This window comes from Equus przewalskii, chromosome 16, assembly GCF_037783145.1.
Source record: "Equus przewalskii isolate Varuska chromosome 16, EquPr2, whole genome shotgun sequence".
In the NCBI taxonomy this organism is placed as follows: Eukaryota; Metazoa; Chordata; class Mammalia; order Perissodactyla; family Equidae; genus Equus; species Equus przewalskii.
The window spans coordinates 69,243,393-69,263,084 of record NC_091846.1 but is presented as its reverse complement, the minus strand read 5'-3'; the positions used below and the strand labels follow the sequence as shown (position 1 = coordinate 69,263,084).

General features: G+C 36.2%; 1 protein-coding gene across 8 annotated transcripts in view; it reads right to left on the bottom strand.

Moving 5' to 3' along the window:
* PCCA (propionyl-CoA carboxylase subunit alpha) overlaps window positions 1-19,692 on the bottom strand; it is a 416,711-nt gene that overhangs the window by 260,901 nt on the left and 136,118 nt on the right. For all 8 annotated transcript variants that reach the window (XR_011528233.1, XM_070579174.1, XM_070579175.1 and 5 more), the window contains exon 8: window positions 8,568-8,604. Coding sequence is in view for 6 of the 8 variants with exons in the window: in XM_070579174.1 (XP_070435275.1) it covers window positions 8,568-8,604 (37 nt within the window). In the remaining 2 variants the exon portion in view is untranslated. The remainder of the gene's footprint in view (window positions 1-8,567; window positions 8,605-19,692) is intronic.

Sequence of the window (19,692 nt, the reverse complement as noted above, 5' to 3'; positions counted from 1 at the left end):
AATCTGGGGGCCGGCCCTGCGGCCGGGTGGTTCAAGTTCTGCTCTGGCAGCCCAGGGTTCACAGGCTCAGATCCTGGGTGTGGAACTACTCCACTCATCAGCCATGCTGTGGAGGCTGATACATACAAAGTAGAGGAAGACTGGCACAGATGTTAGCTCAGTGACAATCCTCCTCAAGGGAAAAAAAAAGAGGAGGATTGGCAACGGATGTTAGCTGAGGGCAAACTTCCTCACCCAAAAAAAAAAAAAAAAAAAAGAACCTGGACACAGTCCTTAGACTTTTCATAAAAGATAACTCAAAGTGGTTCCTAAACCTAAATATACAATACAAAACAATAAAATGTCTAGAAGATAAATAGGAGAAAATCTAGGTGACCTTGCTTTTGGTGACGAGTTTTTACATACAACATCAAAAGCACAATCCATAAAAGAAAAACACTGATAAAGTGGACTTTACTAAAATTAAACACTTCCAGGGTAGGCCCGGTGGCACAGCAGTTAAGTTTGCAGGGTCTGCTCTGGCCGCCCAGGGTTTGCCAGTTCGGATCCCAGGTCCGGACCTACACCCCGCTGGTCAAGCCATCCTGTGGCAGGCATCCCACATATAAAGTAGAGGAAGAAGGGCATGGATGTTAGCTTAGAGCCAGTCATCCTCAGCAAAAAGAGGAGGACTGGCTTCAGATGTTAGCTCAGGGCTAATCTTCCTCAAAAGAAACAAAAAAATTAAACACTTCTGCTCTGCTACAAAATACTCTTAAGAGAATGTAAGCCCAAGTTATAGGGTAGGAGAAAATATTTTCAAAATACCTATCTGATGAAGGACTTGTATCTAAAATACACAGAGCTCCTGGGGGCCAGCCCAGTGGCGTAGCTGTTGAGTTCACATGCTACACTTTGGCAGCGTGAGGTTCGCCAGTTCAGATCCCAGGCACAGACCTAAGCACTGTTCATCAGGCCAAGCTGTGGCAGGCATCGCACATATAAAGTGGAGGAAGATGGGTACAGATGTTAGCTCAGGGCCAATCTTCCTCAGCAAAAAGGGGGAGGTTTGGCAGCAGATGTTAGCTGAGGACTAATCTTCCTCAAAAAAAATAAAAAAAGAAGCCAAGAAACTAGCAAAAATAGAATAAAAAAAAATGGAACCAGCAAAAATAAAAAGCATACAATATAAAAAATTCAAATTATTGTAAATACAATAAATGTACATGGACTAAAACTCTCTGGTTAAAAGACACGGCCAATCTAATTAGAAAAAGAAAAACCAACATCAGTCCATATACTTACAAGAGATACACCTAAAACAGCAGTTCACTGGTTGGTTGAAAAGACAGAGCAACATACAAGGAAAAGACCAAAGTAAGCTAGTTTAGGCATATTAAGATCATATAAAATCAGATTTGAAAGCAAAAAGAAAGTCACTACATTTTGATAAAAAGTAAAATTAGCCAAGAAGACACATGTTGAACTGTTATATTATTTATTAACTTATCTTGAGAATATTCATAGGCAAAACCTGACAAGCAAGGGAAAATTTGGAAATCTATTCTTTCAAAAATTGATCAAATAGCCAAAAACGTCACTACGAGATTTGAACATTCTAATAGGTACGTTTGACCTCTTGATCAGAAGGTATAAATTACAATATTTTTTCAAAGGTTTCTTCAACATATCTTTAACCACAGAGTCATATACCACATGCAAAACATTTTCTAAGCAGCATGAAATAAATAGAGGAAATAAAAGATTGCAGGGCTTGGCCAAGTATTTTTATCCCTCCTAAGTAGGAATATCATTCTTCCATATAAAAAAAACACGAGCAGCTTTTTTTTCTTTTTTTAATGTTAAACCATGTGAAAAGAAAGATGGGAGGAATAGGTAAGGGAAAACAGACAGGGCACAGAAGAAAGGACAACCAAAGTCCCTATACACTAATCAGAGACAGAGGCCGAGGCAGTTAGAAGACCAACATCAAGAAGAAACACATGGGAGAGCCTAAATTGCGAAGAATGTAAGACATCACTGTCACAGGTTAGTGTGAAGGCAATAAGGCTCAGCAGAAGACTCTCATACATTTGAATCTTAAGATTCCTAAAAACTTCCATTAGTCCAGCCTAATGAATCCAAGAATAGCCTGCAAGAACTTCAGAGTAGGAGTCATTAATAAGCACATACTAAATTTACCTGAATAATCCTAGATTTTTTAAAAATTATCTATTTGTTGACAGATCATCATGGCTTACTTAATATTCCTGTTCTTCCCAGGTATCTCCATTATAAAATTGGAGATTAAGGAAAAACAGAGAGAAAATTACTGTCAAAGTATAATCTATAAACATTGTGGAAAGAAACTTTAAAATGTGCAATTAGTTAATTCATTTTTAAACTCATGGATTCATTCACTGAATAACCACTTACTGAATATATATTATGTGAGGAACATTGTCTTAAGTACTAAAAATACAAAGAAAACTAATCCATGGTCATTTTTACTATAAACAGTAACCAAATGAACATAAAACAATCCTTTGCAAAGATAAACAGAATTTATTTAATGTAGGGAATCCCACACTATTTTAAGAAAAAGGCAATCCATCAAGATACTTCAATAAAAGGGGCAGGGAGGTATTTCCATGGGAATACTGCAGGACAAGGAACACACTTCATGAGACACTGCACCAGTTTGATATTATTTTCTCCTTTCCTTAAAAAATTCTTTATAACAAACATTCACTCTTTCACTCTTTCTTTTAACAAATAGTTACTTGAGAAAAATGTATATTCTTCTATTGTTGGGTAGAGTGTTCTATTTATATCTATAAGGTCAAATTGGTTTATAGTGTTGTTCCAGATCTCTATTTCCTTATTGATCCTGTCTATGGACGTTCTATCTATTATTTACAGTGTGGTATTGAAGTCTCCAATTATTATAGTAGAAATATTTCTCCTTTCAATTCTGTCAATGTTTACTTCATATATTTTGGGTCTTTGCTGCATGGTGCATATATGTTTATAATAGTCAATACATTTATAATAATCAATATATAATGTCTTTGTCTCTTGTAACAGTTTTAGACTTAAAGTCTATCTTGTCTGATGTTAGTACAGCTGCCCCAACTTTCTTTTGGTTACTATTTGCATGGAATATCTTTTACCATCCTTTCACTTTCAATCTATTTCTGTCTCTGGAACTAAAGTGAGTTTCTTACAGACAGCATATAGTTGGATCATCGTTTTTATCCATTCTGCCAACATCTGCCACAGAGAGATATCATTTCACATACACTAGGATAGCCATAATATTTAAAAAATAAAAAAAATTTAAAAAACAGAAAATAAGTGTTGGCGAGGATGTGAAGAAACTGGAACCCTCATACATTCCTGATGGGAAGGTAAAATGGTTCAGCCACTATAGAAAAGAGTTTGGGAGATTCCTCAAAATTTAAACACAGATTTACTATATAACCCAGCAATTCCACAACTAAATATATACCTAAAAGAACTGAAAACAAGTACCCAAACAAACACATGTATGCTCATGTTCATAGCAGCCCTATTTACAATAGTCAAAAGGTTAAAACAACTCAAATGTCCATCCGCAGGTGAATGATAAACAAAATGTGGTATATATATACAATGGAATATTATTCAGTCATAAAAAGGAATGAAGTACTGATACATGGTAAAACATGGATGAATTCTGAAAACTCTAAGTGCAAGAAATCAGACACAAAAGGTCGCACATTGTATGATTCCTTTTATATGAAATACCCAGAATAGGTAAACCCATAGGGACAGAAAGTAAATTAGTGGTTGCCAGGGGCTAGAGGGATAAGAAGTGAATACTAATGGATATAGGATTTCTTTTAGGGGTAATGAAAATGTTCTGGAATTAGACAGTGGTGATGGCTGTACAACTTTGTGAATATACTAAAAACCACTGAATTGTACACTTTGTACACTTTTATAGTATTTAAATTTTATCTCAATTCAAAAAGATCTAATCTTTAGCATAAAAATTTAGAACAGGTTGCCTCTGGACGTCAGGGATGACGACTGAGTTGGAAAGAGCATGAGAGAGCTCTCTGGAGTGACAGTAATTAATGTTCAGTATCTTGCTGGGGTTTTGGGTTACACAGACGTATGCATATATCAATCAGCAAATACAGACTTAAGATTTGTTCACGTTACTGTATACAAATTTCACCTCAAAATAACATAATTGTATACAAATATTGAATGCAGTTAATCACGTGTAATTTAAAGTATGTAGTGGGATGCATACTGATATCTGCAATGTACTCTGAAATGTACCAAAATTAAGATGGATTAACAAATGGATAGATAAGTGATAACACAAGTTTAGTAAAAGTGAAATCTTGGTGTTGGGTATATAGGTACACACTGTAAAATTCTCTCAATATGTTGTCTGATTGAAATTTTTCAAAGTAATATACTGAGGAAAAAGTCAACGAACATGAAAAAAAAATCCAAAAGTCATGAGTACTACGCAGAGATTTAGAATACTGTTGTAAGATAGAATGACTGAATGACAATATTAGAGTGTCTTCTCTTGAAGACATGATATTTAAGCAAAGAAATGAAAGGCTACATGGAGCCATCTATGTGAAGCTATCAGCTAAGGTATTCCAGGCTTCCCTTCTCTCCCCTGTCTCCAAAAAATCTTATTCTAAGGCCCTGAAGTTTGGTGTGTTCAAGAAAGCCAGCGTGACTGAAGGATAGGCAAGGAAATGAGATTGGAGAGAAAGGCAGGTGGCAAATCATTTGGATTTGTAGTCAGGGTAAGGAATTTTGATTTTACCTAAGTGCAACAGAAAACCACTAAACCAGGGTTTAAAGCAGGGGTGGGGTAGGATGTGATGGGATGTGTCCTTACCAGTTTTAAAATATCACACTGACGGCTATGTGAAGAACAGCTTTTAACTGTTTAAGAAAAGAAGCAGAGAAACTATTGTTCCTGGAAGGACAATGGTAGTTTAGAGGAGAGTGCTAGGAGTAAAGATGGTTAAGTAGTGAATATGGGAGATATTCTGAATGAAGAACTGACTGTATCTACTGATGGAGTATACTAGAATAACAAGGAAAAAGACACCAGGATAGATTTTAGGTTTCAGCTTTAGCCACTGAGAGAATGGAGTGACATTTACTGAGATGTAGAAACTGTGGGAGAAGGAGTTGTGGAGAATGGTGGACCTGAGGATCCAAAAAATTTTATTTAAATTGGGCATGATCTGTGATTGTGAGAAAGACTAGCAAAAGGAAAGAAAAGAATCAGAATAATCTGCAAGTTGTTAAAGAACAGGTTTCAGATTTACTATTTCTTTTCCTTTTAAGAATCAGTTTTGGCTTGATTGTATTAAGGACCTTTGATCCCATGAAAAGATCAACCTTTAATGCAAATCAAGCTCCCTGATTACCGTTGTCTATCTCTGGGGTTAAAGAGAAACTGGGGATCAATAGCCCTGTATCTCTAAACCTAGAGAGGTCAAAGGGAAAAATCAGGAGTGAGAATGAGGGAGACAAGGAAGACCAAAAAATAAGTACACAGAGGTTACATATTAAGTCTTAACTGTCTCTCACCCCATCAAGGATAAAAGGGTGTTTCTTTAATTCCACATATAACATTCTTAAGTGCCTTACAGTATTTTACACAAAGTGGTGACTCAAATTTTAGCTCTCATTCTCTAATCTCATTAGTTTAGCCAAAGTATAATGAAAAATCCATGGTCTTTGGAGCTAAATGAACCTAAATTTAAAGCAGGCCCACCACTCAGTAGCTCTGTGACCTTGAGCAAATTACTTACCATATCTAATCCTTAGTTTCTTAAATGTAAATGAAAATAATTAACCCAAGAATTAGCATGAGAAATAACATTCACAAAGCACCCACTACATGGAAGAAATGCTCCGTAAACAAGAGCCACTGTTATGTAAAAGACACCTAATTCGTCACTGCTAAGGCAGTCAGTTTCCTCCTTGGGCAGCAAAGACTCCTGTTTCCAGAAGAGAAGTAGAGACACGAGAGGAGAAAATCACATAAAAAATAATCAATTTCATTTTCACCATGTAACACAGAAAGAAGTAAAACATGAATAAGTATGACACGTGGTCAATCCACAACTTACAAATAGATAGGTTCAAAGGTTTAGTTATAATTCAGTTGTTTAGAACTAGGAACATATTTTCCCATGGAATCATTGTTGAATTCACCTCTTAGACAAACTCACAAAGGTCCATTGAAATCATAATGTAGTTTAAATGTGATGTTCTCAATAAAATTAGTAGAAAACAAAACTGATGAATCACGAAACAATACCGAAAACCAAGGGATTCTAATAATATGTAATTTCATTTATTTTAGAAGCTAGCACTGAGGGAAAAGATTTTATGGGACGTTTCCGTGGTGATTCAAGAAAGTGTTTTCAGGGAAATTCCAAAAGCTTTATAAAACTGATGACCCTAGTTATTATGTTTTATTTCACCTCGAATTTTATGGCTTCCCTTTCTTTCAGCATAAGCAAAACACAAGCACTCTTATACTTACTTGCCATGATTGCCATCATTTATTCCAGAAATGAGAAGGAGTAATTAGGGAAGAATAAGAAGAAAGATAGGGAAGAGGAAGAAGTCATAAAAGATGTGCCCAAATAGAAAGAAAAGAACCTTAGATTGAATTAGGTAAATTCAGTAGTAAAACACTGGAAAGCGGGTGAAGCACAGAATTAAAATATTAAGGGAGGAAAGCCAAGTGATGAGAACTGGTCAGAGTATATCATCATTAACTGGTTGTTTTAAAGGTCACAGATTATTTTTAAAAATTTAGAAGACACGGCATGAAAGCAAGCAAGGAATCTGCAGCCTGCCCTTTACACAAAGGAAATGCTCAAGAGTTGAAGATTCATAATTCACAATGTGGCATGCCAATGTTATTCAGGATTTTCTCCTAATCCCTTCTTATTTCTCCAAATTCCTCCAAATATTCTGTCCTTTTTATGTAGATACTATCGTGAGAATAGTATTATTATATCCTACTATGTAGATAAAACACTACTATCAAACAAGAACTAGGAAAAACGACTTCTGAAATCTAAAAGTATGCAATAGAATACAATGAAATTATTTTAGGAAAGTCTCCTCAAAAGCTAGCAGGTATGCCACATGCCTCTTAGGCTATCAGGAATGCCAGTGGTTTCAAACCACAGAAACTTTTGATTTTCTCAGAGAAATAAACCACAAATCAGTTCCATGTACTCCAAGTTTTCAGCAATCTAGCAAATCTTCCTGGGAAGTACTGACACGCTTTTTGAAAACACTGAGGGAGTCTGAAGAAATGATTAATGAAGAGATGTTGTAGTCAGATAAAGTAAGATTTTCTAGTGCCTGATCTTAAAAGTCCATGACCTATATCGGTAAGAAAAATGTTTGCAAAACAAATAAACAACAAAACACACTTAACAATGAGCCAAACCCAAATAATTTAGCCAATCCAACAGAGGTGCAACAAGCCAAACAGCTTTTAAAATAACTAAAGAACTGCTAAGCTAGACTGCTCCTACTGCACAGAATATATTTAGTCATGCAAGAGGTTACTTTCAGACCAATAAGATATTTCTACATATCACAACTATGCAAACTGATAAATCAAATGCTCTCCAAATGTATGAAATAACTCTGAATAATCAATCTTAATGAGAAAACAGGACTAAAGAAATGTTAATGTAGCATGCAGAAAAGCTTGGCCCTATCCTAGTGTGGGAATGCAAGAAGATGCTGTGAATTCCTGATTACCAAGCATTTTCTAATTTCTCTCACATATCCACAAATTTCAGTCAAATGTTTTACAAAAACTAACTTGATTAACAAAATTGTAAAGTTGTTTAATAGCAGTGCTAACCTATGATAACAGTATGCCCTCATGTATTTTCCTAATTAGCAGATATTGAAAATACAACAGTTGTCATGAGCACCAGGAATACTTTCGAAAATAAAAAGTTGAGAAGCACTGCCCCAGGACAATTACACCTAAAACAGTCAAGTAAACTGTCTTTAAAATGTCCTTCACTTTACCTTTGATTCCAATTTAGAATATTCAGTTCTAATTTCTCACATTCTATGTTCTCTTTCCTAGTAAGATTACTAAATTGATATTTAAATCTTAGGAAAAGGTGAAAACTTGAAGAGCCTTGTCAAATATGATATCTTCATCTTAATCATGTATGTCCTTCATTTTAATAAGATGTATTCAACTATGTATATCTAAATTTATATTACATCCAATCTCAAGAATTCGTAAGACAATTCCTTCCTTTAATTAGCCAGTGATTTCATCTTACAAAAAAGCTATCCTTCAGGTCAAATTACTTTTTAAAGTTCACTTTAATAAGGGAGTATGGTAATTCAACTGATAAATTCTTCCAGAGCAAGAAGTAATCAGAAAGCTAAAACTATTAAAAAATGACTTGCTCTATAGGAATTGCTTATTACATGTTTACTCAACCATATCTGCTGAAAGACATAGAAACTCTACCAAAGTTAATTTAAGAACTTACCAATTTCCCTTGCAATTCTGACAGCTTCATCTGCATCCTGTAAAAGCAGGAAATGAGACCCAACATTAATCCCATCAGCCATTGCACAATGTCTTTAGGGCAGTCATATATTGCACTACTGTCTCCTCTGATTCATTTAATGTTCAATTTTACAACCTTCTAACTCTTTTCATTCAGAGAAATGTAAAATTAATACCATAAGTGGAATGTAAATTCTACCTCATCATTATTATATTAAGAAACTCAAAGCAGTTTGAAATGAGCTGGCAGGAAGCACTACCAGAATTGCCAAATGATTTGGTGCAGTTGCTGGAATTTAACGGCAGAATTTAGATCTTTACAATCAATACTGAATCATAAATTAGATCATTAAAGCTTGTCCACAGCCAGCTTGTTTCTGTCTCTCTGATATTTATATGTCATGTTTTCCTAGATTCTGTCAGCAGGGGGAGTTGATTCTCTATTGTTTGGGAGGAGCTCAACAGATTTTCCAGAAATAAAAAAGTAAATCTCCAGTATCTACAGGAATTGCCAATTGTTCCCCCCCAGAAAATTCCTTTAGTGATCTCCATTACTTTTCCTTTTTTATTTCATCCTTTTTTTGTATACATATTTTATCTTTACCAGTTATATCTTGTTACATAAATTAAAACCTTAAATTCAACAAACCAACTAGCAGGGAGGCAACTTTCAAAAAGCCAAGGAAAGAAAATGCGTTCCAAAACAGTGCAAGGTAAGAGTTTATGAATGTAAGGATTAAGTATCACTAAATATCAACCAATGCCACTGAAAGGACAAAAATTTCCTTTGCATCCAAACCATTTCATTGATTAGTAACTCTCACCTAACACACTCAAAATAGAACACTCCCGATACATTTCCCCATAAAGAGAAAGCTGAAAAGGTATTAAACCCAAACCCCCTACTAAATTCAACTTTTTTTATAATTCAGTGACATAAACAAAACTATCACAAGGAATGACAATAACGTTTTGAGACTACTAGCTGGTAAGAATGCCTGAATTTTTAGAAAATAACTTTAAAATGTTAAAGTGAAAGCTGGTATTTCTCAAGCTTTTAAGCTAACACTTTAAAGTAGAGTAACCATGTCAGAATCCTCCCCCAAAAGCGAGGTGGGGGATGTTTATAACTGCTTCATTTATGTCTAATAAAAAAAAATCTTCCTTAAAAGTCTTCAGTACCTAATAACATCCCCTGAATAAGGAGGTTGGCAGGGGAAGTTGTCAGAAAAATTTAATTTCCTTTCATTAGCCAGTCTGCTCCACAAATAGGTGCTTGTTAAGTTCAAAGCGGTCCTGAGAGCGACATCAGTTCTAAGTCTCTTTTTTTTTTACTCCAAGCAGTCACATCTGCTAATGAGATTTTCCAAATAACAATTGTTTTCAAGTCAGAGATAAATCTATACCTCCCACTCTACCCCCGAAAAATCAAGGTTTACTGCTTTATTACACCTTGCTGTTTCGCTGACCCTAGATTCTCCAAATTTTAGCTTAAAGGGATAAAAATCCATGAAAAGGGTCATTTAAGAATGTTAGTGGTTTCCACACATTGAGTTTGAAGATTCTTTGTTCAAGCCAGTGACAGTTATTGGAGAATACTTCCCCTTAATAGCCTCTCTGTCAGGAAGTGTTAAACCTGCCAAATGCAGACAATTAGTGCCTCGAGAACAAAATACAGGAAGAGTGCTGGCTGATGGAGACTGGATTATAAGAGGCCTAGAAGGAAACTTTCAACATGTCTTTTCTTTCAAACATGTAATAGTATATTTGCAAAAGACATTCTAGAGAAAACAAACTGCTATCTAAAAAGTTCATTACCTTGAGACAACTAACACGCAAATGTTAAAAAATAATTCATAGAATTCATTAGTCATATTTTGTCATTTATTAATATATACACATAGTATGGATGTATGTGTGTGTGTACAGAGAGAGAGATCTACACAAAGCAAAACTTCTAAAAATTCTTTAACTGCCACAAATCCAACACTTTTATAAACTGCCACAAAACAATCTTGTCTTTTAACTAATCAATATGCTTTAAGTTTCCTCACAGTGAAAATCAAATTCTACTAAATGAACTTCCAAGTAAAATCAAACTGCCTTAAAAATTAATTTTTCACTTGTCACTCATTCATCCCAAAATATTTTATTGAGGACATATTATGTACCAAACATTAAAAAAAAACTCCACTGTCAGTTTCAACAATAAACTATTAAATAAAGTCAGCTCCAATATGTTCTTTCAGCACATTTACTTTTCTTATCAGGCTACATAAAACTACTTTTAACAGAGATGAAAATCCCCAAATAGCTCCAAATTCAGTGGCACTGACACATCACACAGTACAACTTCCCTATAAGGATACAGGTAGAAAAAAAATTTTAATAAAAAACTTGAATCAACAAGAAAAAGACCAACAATCATCAGGAAAAATGGGCAAAGGATTAAATAAGTAGTTTACATAAAATGAAATCCAAAAGCATAATATATAAAATATGTTCAACTTGAGTCATAATTACAGACATACAAATGAAAACAATGAGACACCACGTTTCATCTGCCAAAGTCTGATGATAGCCAGGAGAGATGACCTTAAGGTAAACAGGCACTGCTCTTACTACCAGTGCAGTACAAAATGGTGCAATCTTTTTAAAAAGATATTGTCAGTATCTATCAAAGGTTTGAGGACATACACCTTTCGACCCAGTGATTTCATTTTTCGGGAGCTATCATACAGATATACTCACATGCATGAACACAGAGAAATATATAAAGAAATTTATTATTTTCAATTTGTTGGTGTTTTGATAAGCAAAGAAAATCAGAAAAACAAGATTAAAGGTCATCAATAACAAACTGGTACCATAAACAGTACATGCATAAAATGAAATATTACATAGCCTTATTTTAAAAAAATGAGGTTGATCCATTTGTTCTTATTCATTCATTTACTCATTAATTCAATAAATATTTACCAGGCAATACTACATGAAATAGTTTTTGTCCTCATGGAACTGTATAGCCTAATGAGAGAAACAGAAAAGAGAGTAAAATCAATTGAAAATTGAAATAAATGATACATGGAACCAAATAGTACTGAGGGAGAGAAAGCGAGAGAACCTGTTTTAGATACACAGCTCAGACAGGGTCCTTCTGAAGTAAGATTTAAACTAAAACCTGAAGATACATCAGCCAGCTGCCATGGGAAGATTAGGGAGAAAGGATTCCAGACAGAAAGAACATGTACAAATCCTTAGATTAGGAAGGCAATTAAATGTTCTAGAAGCTGAAAGGAGGTCCATGAAGCGAGAAGTGAAGCACAGTAAGGAAGTGGCAGGAAAGGAGAGGATGGAGGACGAGCAGAAGGCATGGCCTGTCCTGGAAGGACCTGCCAGGATTCAGTACGGAGTTCCAAATGCCACGGCTCTATGCAGGGGAATGACGACTTAGATTTAGGTTTTAAGAAGATAACTCTGGGGGCTGGCCCATAGCCGAGTGGTTGAGTTCGCACTCTGCTCCTGCAGCCCAGGATTTGCTGGTTCGGATCTTGAGCACAGACCCAGCACGACTCCTCAAGCCACGCTGAGGTGGCATCCCACATAGCACAATTAGAAGGACCTACAACTAGAATATACAGCTATATACTGGGGGACTTTGGGGAGAAGAAGAAGGAAAAAAAAAGATTGGCAACAGTTGTTAGCTCAGGTGCCAATCTTTAAAAAAAAAATTAAATCAGCCACACTTGAAGGTATTATTCAAATTATCTAATTAATGACTTCCAGGGCATTAAATGTTACCAAAACAAACTAGTATTCCCTAAATCTGCTTAAACGCTTCATGACTCCCCATGCCTTAGAACCAAATTTAAACTCCTTAACTTAGTTTCAATACTTGATCCTGCCTGCCTGAGCCACCAGTCTCATCCCCAGTCCCTCTCCAACTCGCACCAAATGAACAGTTTGGAGAGAGGTGAGAGGGATACGGAGAGTCCAGTTGGGAAGCAGTAGTCTAGGTAAGAGAAAAATTACCAGTTTCTCTTATACTCAGGGGTGCACGTTTCAGGTTTCACCTAAATGTCACTTGCTTTAGAAAGCCTTTCCAGTTCTCCTATACCAGGCTAGGTGCCATTGCTGTGTGATCACATTACACTTTGTCCTTCCATTATGACAGCCCCTGTCACACTTAATCTCCATGAAAGCAATGACTAGCTCTAGTCTTTCTCTCTACTGAATCTCCACAGCTTAGCAAATTGACACAATCAACACATTATTTGTTAAATGAATAAACAAGTATCCATCAGCTTCCTAGAAATAAGTCTGTTATGATAAGACAATCTCTTAAATGATCTAGTCCAACACCAACAGAACTACTCATCTCCAGAGCATCGGTGTTATAAGTGGGTAAACTCATATCCAAGGACATGTAGTGGCTTCTTCAAATTCACATATCTAAGTGATATACAGTAAGGAAGTGCCACACAGTAGTTCAGAGCAGGGGCTCAAGAACCAGATAGGCTTGGGTTTTGCTTCAGTTTGAAACAAAGTACACTCCATGAAACATTGTTGACGTTGGGCAACATCAAGCCAAATATATACCCTTGTCTCGAAATTCTCACTGAGGCACTTTTTCACTGCATCATGCAACTTCAAAATGTTGAAACTAGGATTTCACAAAACCTATTCTTAAAAATATATATATACAGTGCTACCGAAACTGTAATTTTAAAATAAATATTTCATTAATTTAAAAAATCAAACTTTATATGGTACTAAGTTTTCAAATTAAAGGGCCACAAGTTTAAGTTATACTAAAAAGTAATAAAAAGGAGGTTCATTTCAATTTAAAGATATTAAACTTCAATAAAAATGTAAAATAAAAATTACATTTTATTTGACCAAACACGCTTTGCTCTTTATTTATGTAAAACAAATCTCTTTTAAGCAAAACATCATTACTTCTTCACAAATCCAACTTAGCAATATTTGAAGGAAAAGCAGAACTGATTCTTCTTTTCAGTCTTAGTTTTAAAACATTCTTAAGACAGGTCTCACATCTATTAATTAGATGACATACAATACAACTATGAAAATACCAAAAGGATTAAAACTGCAGACTCTGTTCAAGTATTGTTCAATATCATAATATTCTATAATATATTAAAAGAGAATTTCTAACAGATAGGACAATAATCCCCCTGAAAATGGAAGAAAAGTCAAAGACAAAAATTTCAATAAAAGATGGGCCGGCCCCGTGGCGGAGTGGTTAAGTTCAGACGCTCTGCTTCAGCGGCCCAGGGTTTCACCGGTTGGGATCCTGGATGCAGACATGGCACCACTCATCAGGCCATGTTGAGGTGGCATCCCACATGCCACAACTGGAAGGACCCACAACTAAAAGTATACAACTATCTACTGGAGGGATTTGGGGAGAAAAAAGCAAAAGAAGAAAAATTTCAATAAAAGAAATTTAATGTTACTGATTCCATTATACAATTTTCAACTGAAGTATTTAGAATAATATTTTCATTTTCACATCAAAAGTAATAAAATTGAGGGGTTGGTCCAGTGACATAGTAGTTAAGTTAGCATGCTCGACATCAGCGGCCTGGGGTTTGCTTGGTTTGGATCCCAGGCACGGACCTGCGCACTGCTTATCAAGCCATGCTGTGGTGGAATACCACATATAAAATAGAGGAAGATGGGCACAGATGTTAGCTCAGGGACAATCTTCATCAGCAAAAAGGGAAAGATTGGCAGCAGCTGTTAGCTCAGGGCTGATCTTCCTCAAAAAAAAACAAAAAGGTAATAAAATTGAGAAAATACAGGAAAGTACAAAAATAAATGAAAAATACATTAGCAATAATAATACTCCTAACAGCTTTGAATCAGGCGGTAGGAAAAAGGAAGAGCCCAACAATACCATTTGATTCTATTCTTGTAAGTGATAAAAATCCCTGTGGTTCACTCTGTAATCCAGCCTGTCTTGAAAGAAGCCACACTCAGCTTATGAAGTTATTTAACACCTGGGAACACTGACGAAGAAAGGGTTGCAGGAAAGCCTTAACCTATACAATTCCAAAACAGCAGTTCAAGAAATGGAGAAAAAGGAAAGAAGCCAATGGAACCAGTAACCATTTCTTTAACTCTATTTCAGCACAACTTACATTAAGTGAGCTCTACCATCCAACCCAAGAACAAAACAGTGAAAAATTCTGTTTTACAGAGAATATGATGGGAGGGGTGGGTGATGTCACTTTATCCAAACACAAAGCAGATCACAAAAATGTAAAAAGGAGCTAACAGCAACTGGGGGCCTTGTCTGCAAGCCTAATTTATCTGTTAATACTCTACGGCACCCATCTTCATGGCAGCAAAGCCCAGCAGCTGAGAGTGCAGGTGCTGGAGCCAGGAGGCACGGACTCCAACACTAGTTCTGTGACAGTAAACAAGTTACCTTACTACCAGTGTGCCTCTCTGGAATTCTATTCCCTCATCTGTAAGATGTAGATAATAACAATATCTATCACATGGGGATATGGAGAAGATGAAATTAGTTAAGGCTGAAACATACTAGTACAGTATCTGGCACAGTAAGCACTCAACGTTGGCACTCTATGATAAAATGGGCAGCCTGCCACCCCAAACTGCTAAGTTTGTTTCTTTCCTGCCTGATCTTGGTTGTTACATCCTGTGGTCACCACTCACTCTCTAAACCTGTATAATATAGAATACTGGCACTACGAGACTGCAAAAAATGTGCACTTGCATCTCCAGTACACTTCACCAGATCAGATGATCTGTGTACTCGTTATTGCTGGTGAGCAAGGGAGAAGGGCAGGGAGGGGAAGGAAGGACTATAGCAAAGACAGGCCAACTTAAATAGTTCTCCCTGACGGTGAACACCCAACTTCTACAGTGACCTCAGTGTCAAATACTGACTCTACCATCCACGATTCAAAGCACGCCTCTCCTTTCTCACTTGTTACGTACAGCCTACTTACCACCCCTGACTTCTGTGCTCACTGGATGAGCACTGCTACGCATTCACATGGGAAACTACCTGGGAGTTTACTTTCCTCAGCTGGTTCTAGAACAAATCTGTTTTTGCAAAAACAGATCATTGCTTCAAGGCACAATGGGTCAAAGCTGTATCTGTACACAACAAACGATCCCCAAACTATTCTGTATTCCTATAGAAAGTAAAGCAAAATTTTCAACAATCCTGGGTTCAGGAAATAGGTTCCACACAACTGTGTTTTCCAAATAACTCCAAGTCAAGCAGAAGACTGTTTTCATATACTTTCAAATCTTTCTAAAATTTAGTATATGTTTCTACAATTATAAAACAGCATAGTAAACATAATTGGGTCTTTTTTCAAAAATATAAAGCCTAGGGCTGGCCCCGTGGCCAAGTGGTTAAGTTCACACGCTCTGCTTCGGTGGCCCAGGGTTTCACCGGTTTGGATACTGGGTGTGGACATGGCACCACTCATCAGGCCACACTGACGAGGTGCTGTCCCACAAGCCACAACTAGAAGGACCCACAACTAAAATATACAACTATGTACTGGGGGGATTTGGGGAGAAAAAGCAATAAAAAAAAAAAAGATTTGCAACAGTTGTTAGCTCAGGAGCCAATCTTTAAAATATGGATATATATACATAAAGCCTTTACAGCATAATCAGGAAAGTTATTCTTGGTTTAGCAGGGGAAAAGGATACTGATGTCTAATACTGTATTTTGTAATTACTAGGACACAGCTTTTCAATTTGGGACATTTTTGTTTTTTTAAATGATTCCCTCCACTTTAGTTTTTGTTGTTGTTATTTGGCTCTTTCTGCTAAAACAAGAGTGTAATTTTTAAAATCCGGCTAATTAGGGTGATAAAAACTATTACTAATTTAAACCTATACTGCATAATTTATAAACATCATTCAAGTACATTACCATACTCTACTCTGAGAGGTAAATGGGTATTAGTATTCCCTCTTCAAGGACAATACCAACTCAGAGAAGTTCCATGAATTTTCCTTCCAATTGGTACGCTGAAGGGTATCACAATCGAACGCGGCAATTTAACCATTGGGGATTCCTCCCACTGCCTCACACCTGACATCTAACAGATCACACAAACCTATAGATTCAACTTCCACCATCTCTCACCACACAATCTACTTTGTTCCATGCCAGTACTTCACTTTAGGCCCCTATCATTTCTTGCCTGGATTAAAGGAAGAGCACTCTCATTCATCCACCAACCTTGAGTTTTTCACTGCTCTAGTACATTTTCCTCACGACAAACCAAAATAAGTTCACTAATTCCACAATTTTATCACGTTAACTCTTCTACATGAAACCATTCAGAGGCTCCCAAAGCCACAAGAACAACCTCCAAACCCAGGTGCACAGCATTCAAGGCCATACATGTCTGGATCCTAATTTTCTCTCCAGCTCTCTAACTAGAGCCTTCACACTGCACACCTGCAGTCTTCTAAAGCTCGCATTGTCTCTCAGCTCCAGGCTTTTACAAAAAGATGTTTTCACTGACCATTGAGCTGTGTCTCCATCATCATCTTCACTTTTTAGATAACACCACTTCTCAGACTTCACGTCTCACTTAGATGTCACTTCCATTGGAAGATCTGCGATAACCCCCTCAAGCTAGGTTAGATGCCCCTTCTCTCCGGGCCCCATGCACCCTGAACTTAGCATCATTAAAATGTACTAAACTGCCTCTCTACTTATAGATCTCTCTCAGGAGACTTGAAGCTCTGTGAAATCAGGGTCTGCAGCTTGTTACTCTTTGTCAAACAAGTGGGCTTGGATTCCAAAACCTATCATCCAACAGCTTCAGATGCACACTCGTGACTCTGCTCTTAAATTCCCAAGATTGAGTTAAAAAGATGCTGAATAAAATGAAACTTGTTAAAAGCAAATACTTGATACCACATGACTCCCTGAGAATTACACTTTGAAACAACATTAGTTTCTCTCTAATGAAAAGGATGATTCAAGAACAAGACATAAGGAAAACTGTTCCAAAAGACTCCTTAAATGCTGCACACAATGTTTTTAAAAATTATGGTAAACCATCTCCATATAACCTCCATACAACATTCTAAATATTCAAATAGGAAAGGAAAAAAGTTTTAGGGAGAAATGTAACAAATTGAAACCACATTAATTTACTCAAATTGGAGATGAAACTTACTTGGGGGATAAAAAGTAGAATATAACATAGTTGCCAAGAAAAAGAACTTGGTCTTATAAATAAGACAGGTTAATTTTTTAAAAATCTATAGGACTTAAAAAATCCAAAGATTTAAAAAAATAGAATTATCTATAATTAGCACATACATTCTTCCAATGCAAAAGTATTGCTAGGCAGTTGCCGAAACCACAAGGTATTCCAAAAATTTACACTATTTATTTTCATTAGCAAACCTCTGTCTGCACAGATACCCTCAAAAGTAATCTTTTACTTAAGAAATCTAACTACAAAATGTGAAAAGTAGTGTAGTTCCAAATGAAAGTGGAGTTATTGCACAAGAAATCTAAATTAATAACCAAATTTAAAAGAAAAAAAATATGTACAGTCTCATATCAGAAACAATTAAAAGAAAACTACAAACAAAACTAGAATTAAAATTTATCAGAGAAACAAAAGGGGATTCCTTAAATTCATTTTTAAATGGTTATCTCAAAACTATAAACTGCCAGTTCAATTGTGGCAAATTAATTCAGACAATAGGTGTTAAGAACTGTATACTATGGTTAAAGTTAACAAAGATAATGAGAACCTATCACTATTTGTGAGTGTAACAGGATCTTAAAAAGCACCTAAAGCATACAAGGAGACAAAATTGAAAAGATAAGTGGATTTATTTTCTTCTACTTTCTACTTTTTCTTATTTTCCAAGTTAACAGAGGTTGTAAATTCAAATGCAGGTTGTCAAATGCAGCCTTCCTGAAAAGACAACCAAAATAACCTGTTGAACAAGTAAAACCAAGTTTATTACCTACTATAGGGAAGGATATCACCGCTTTGAAGCAATCTTGGAGCTTACAATGGGATCTGTTCAAGACCCACTAAAAGCCAGAGCTCAAGATCCTAGATTCAAAAACTGCAGTGCTCCTCTGACACCCAGTGAGAGACACTCAGGGGTCTCTCCAAGCAAAAGAGTGAGAAGTGTCACACCGGGAGAGCTCCAATTTCCTTTTCAAGAACCTTAGGAATGAGGAACTCTCTGATTTTCTGACCAGATTTGAAAGTTTGCTATTGGAAGAAACCTTCCTTATTACTAACAAAATCTTTCTTATTAGTAACAAAACATCCTCAACACTTTTTGTTCTAAGTCGATAAGACAAAGTTCATTATGGAAGAAAACAAGCATAAGACCTGTAAGTTCATCTTCACGCTGGCTCCAGGAGCCAGTGAGTTCAGATTGGCATCTAAATAGGACAAAATTTGCTTTGAAATCTATATCATTTTGATATGGGTTTTCTTGACAACTTTCCTGTCTTGACTTGTTTTGACCACGGGAGTATGGGTCTGGAAGAGAGCTCTCCTTCAAATCTTAAACCAACAAGGCATTGCACATTGTCAGGCCTGCAACTAGAGATGGCCAACCATTAGTCTGGGGGCCTAAGACATGAGGCGCACAAACAACGTATCTGATATGCCATTACAAGACTCTCATGGGTTTGTCTCAGGGTAGGTCTGTGCTCTCGCTGAGTCAGACTTCTCCTTAAATACATTAAATCTGTAACTCAAAATCACATTATTTTTCTAAATGGCATAATTTCACCAAGGATGATTTAGAATCATAGTAGACCTTTTTGTAAGCTTTTGATACGAATGGTTCATTTGAGAGGCATCTTAGGGAAAAAAAAGGAAGAAAGATCTCAAACACCTAGTATTCTGCATTTTTTTATTAACATGAGGAAGCTTCCAAAAGAATTTCAGATTCCAAAATTATTTCCTTACAAAACTCAGAGAGAAGATAAAGTTCACAGGGAAGAGAAAAGGCATAGGAAAAGCCAAATGAAAAATGCGAACAATTTAGTAAAACTCGCTTGAACCTGATGGTCTTTATCCTGC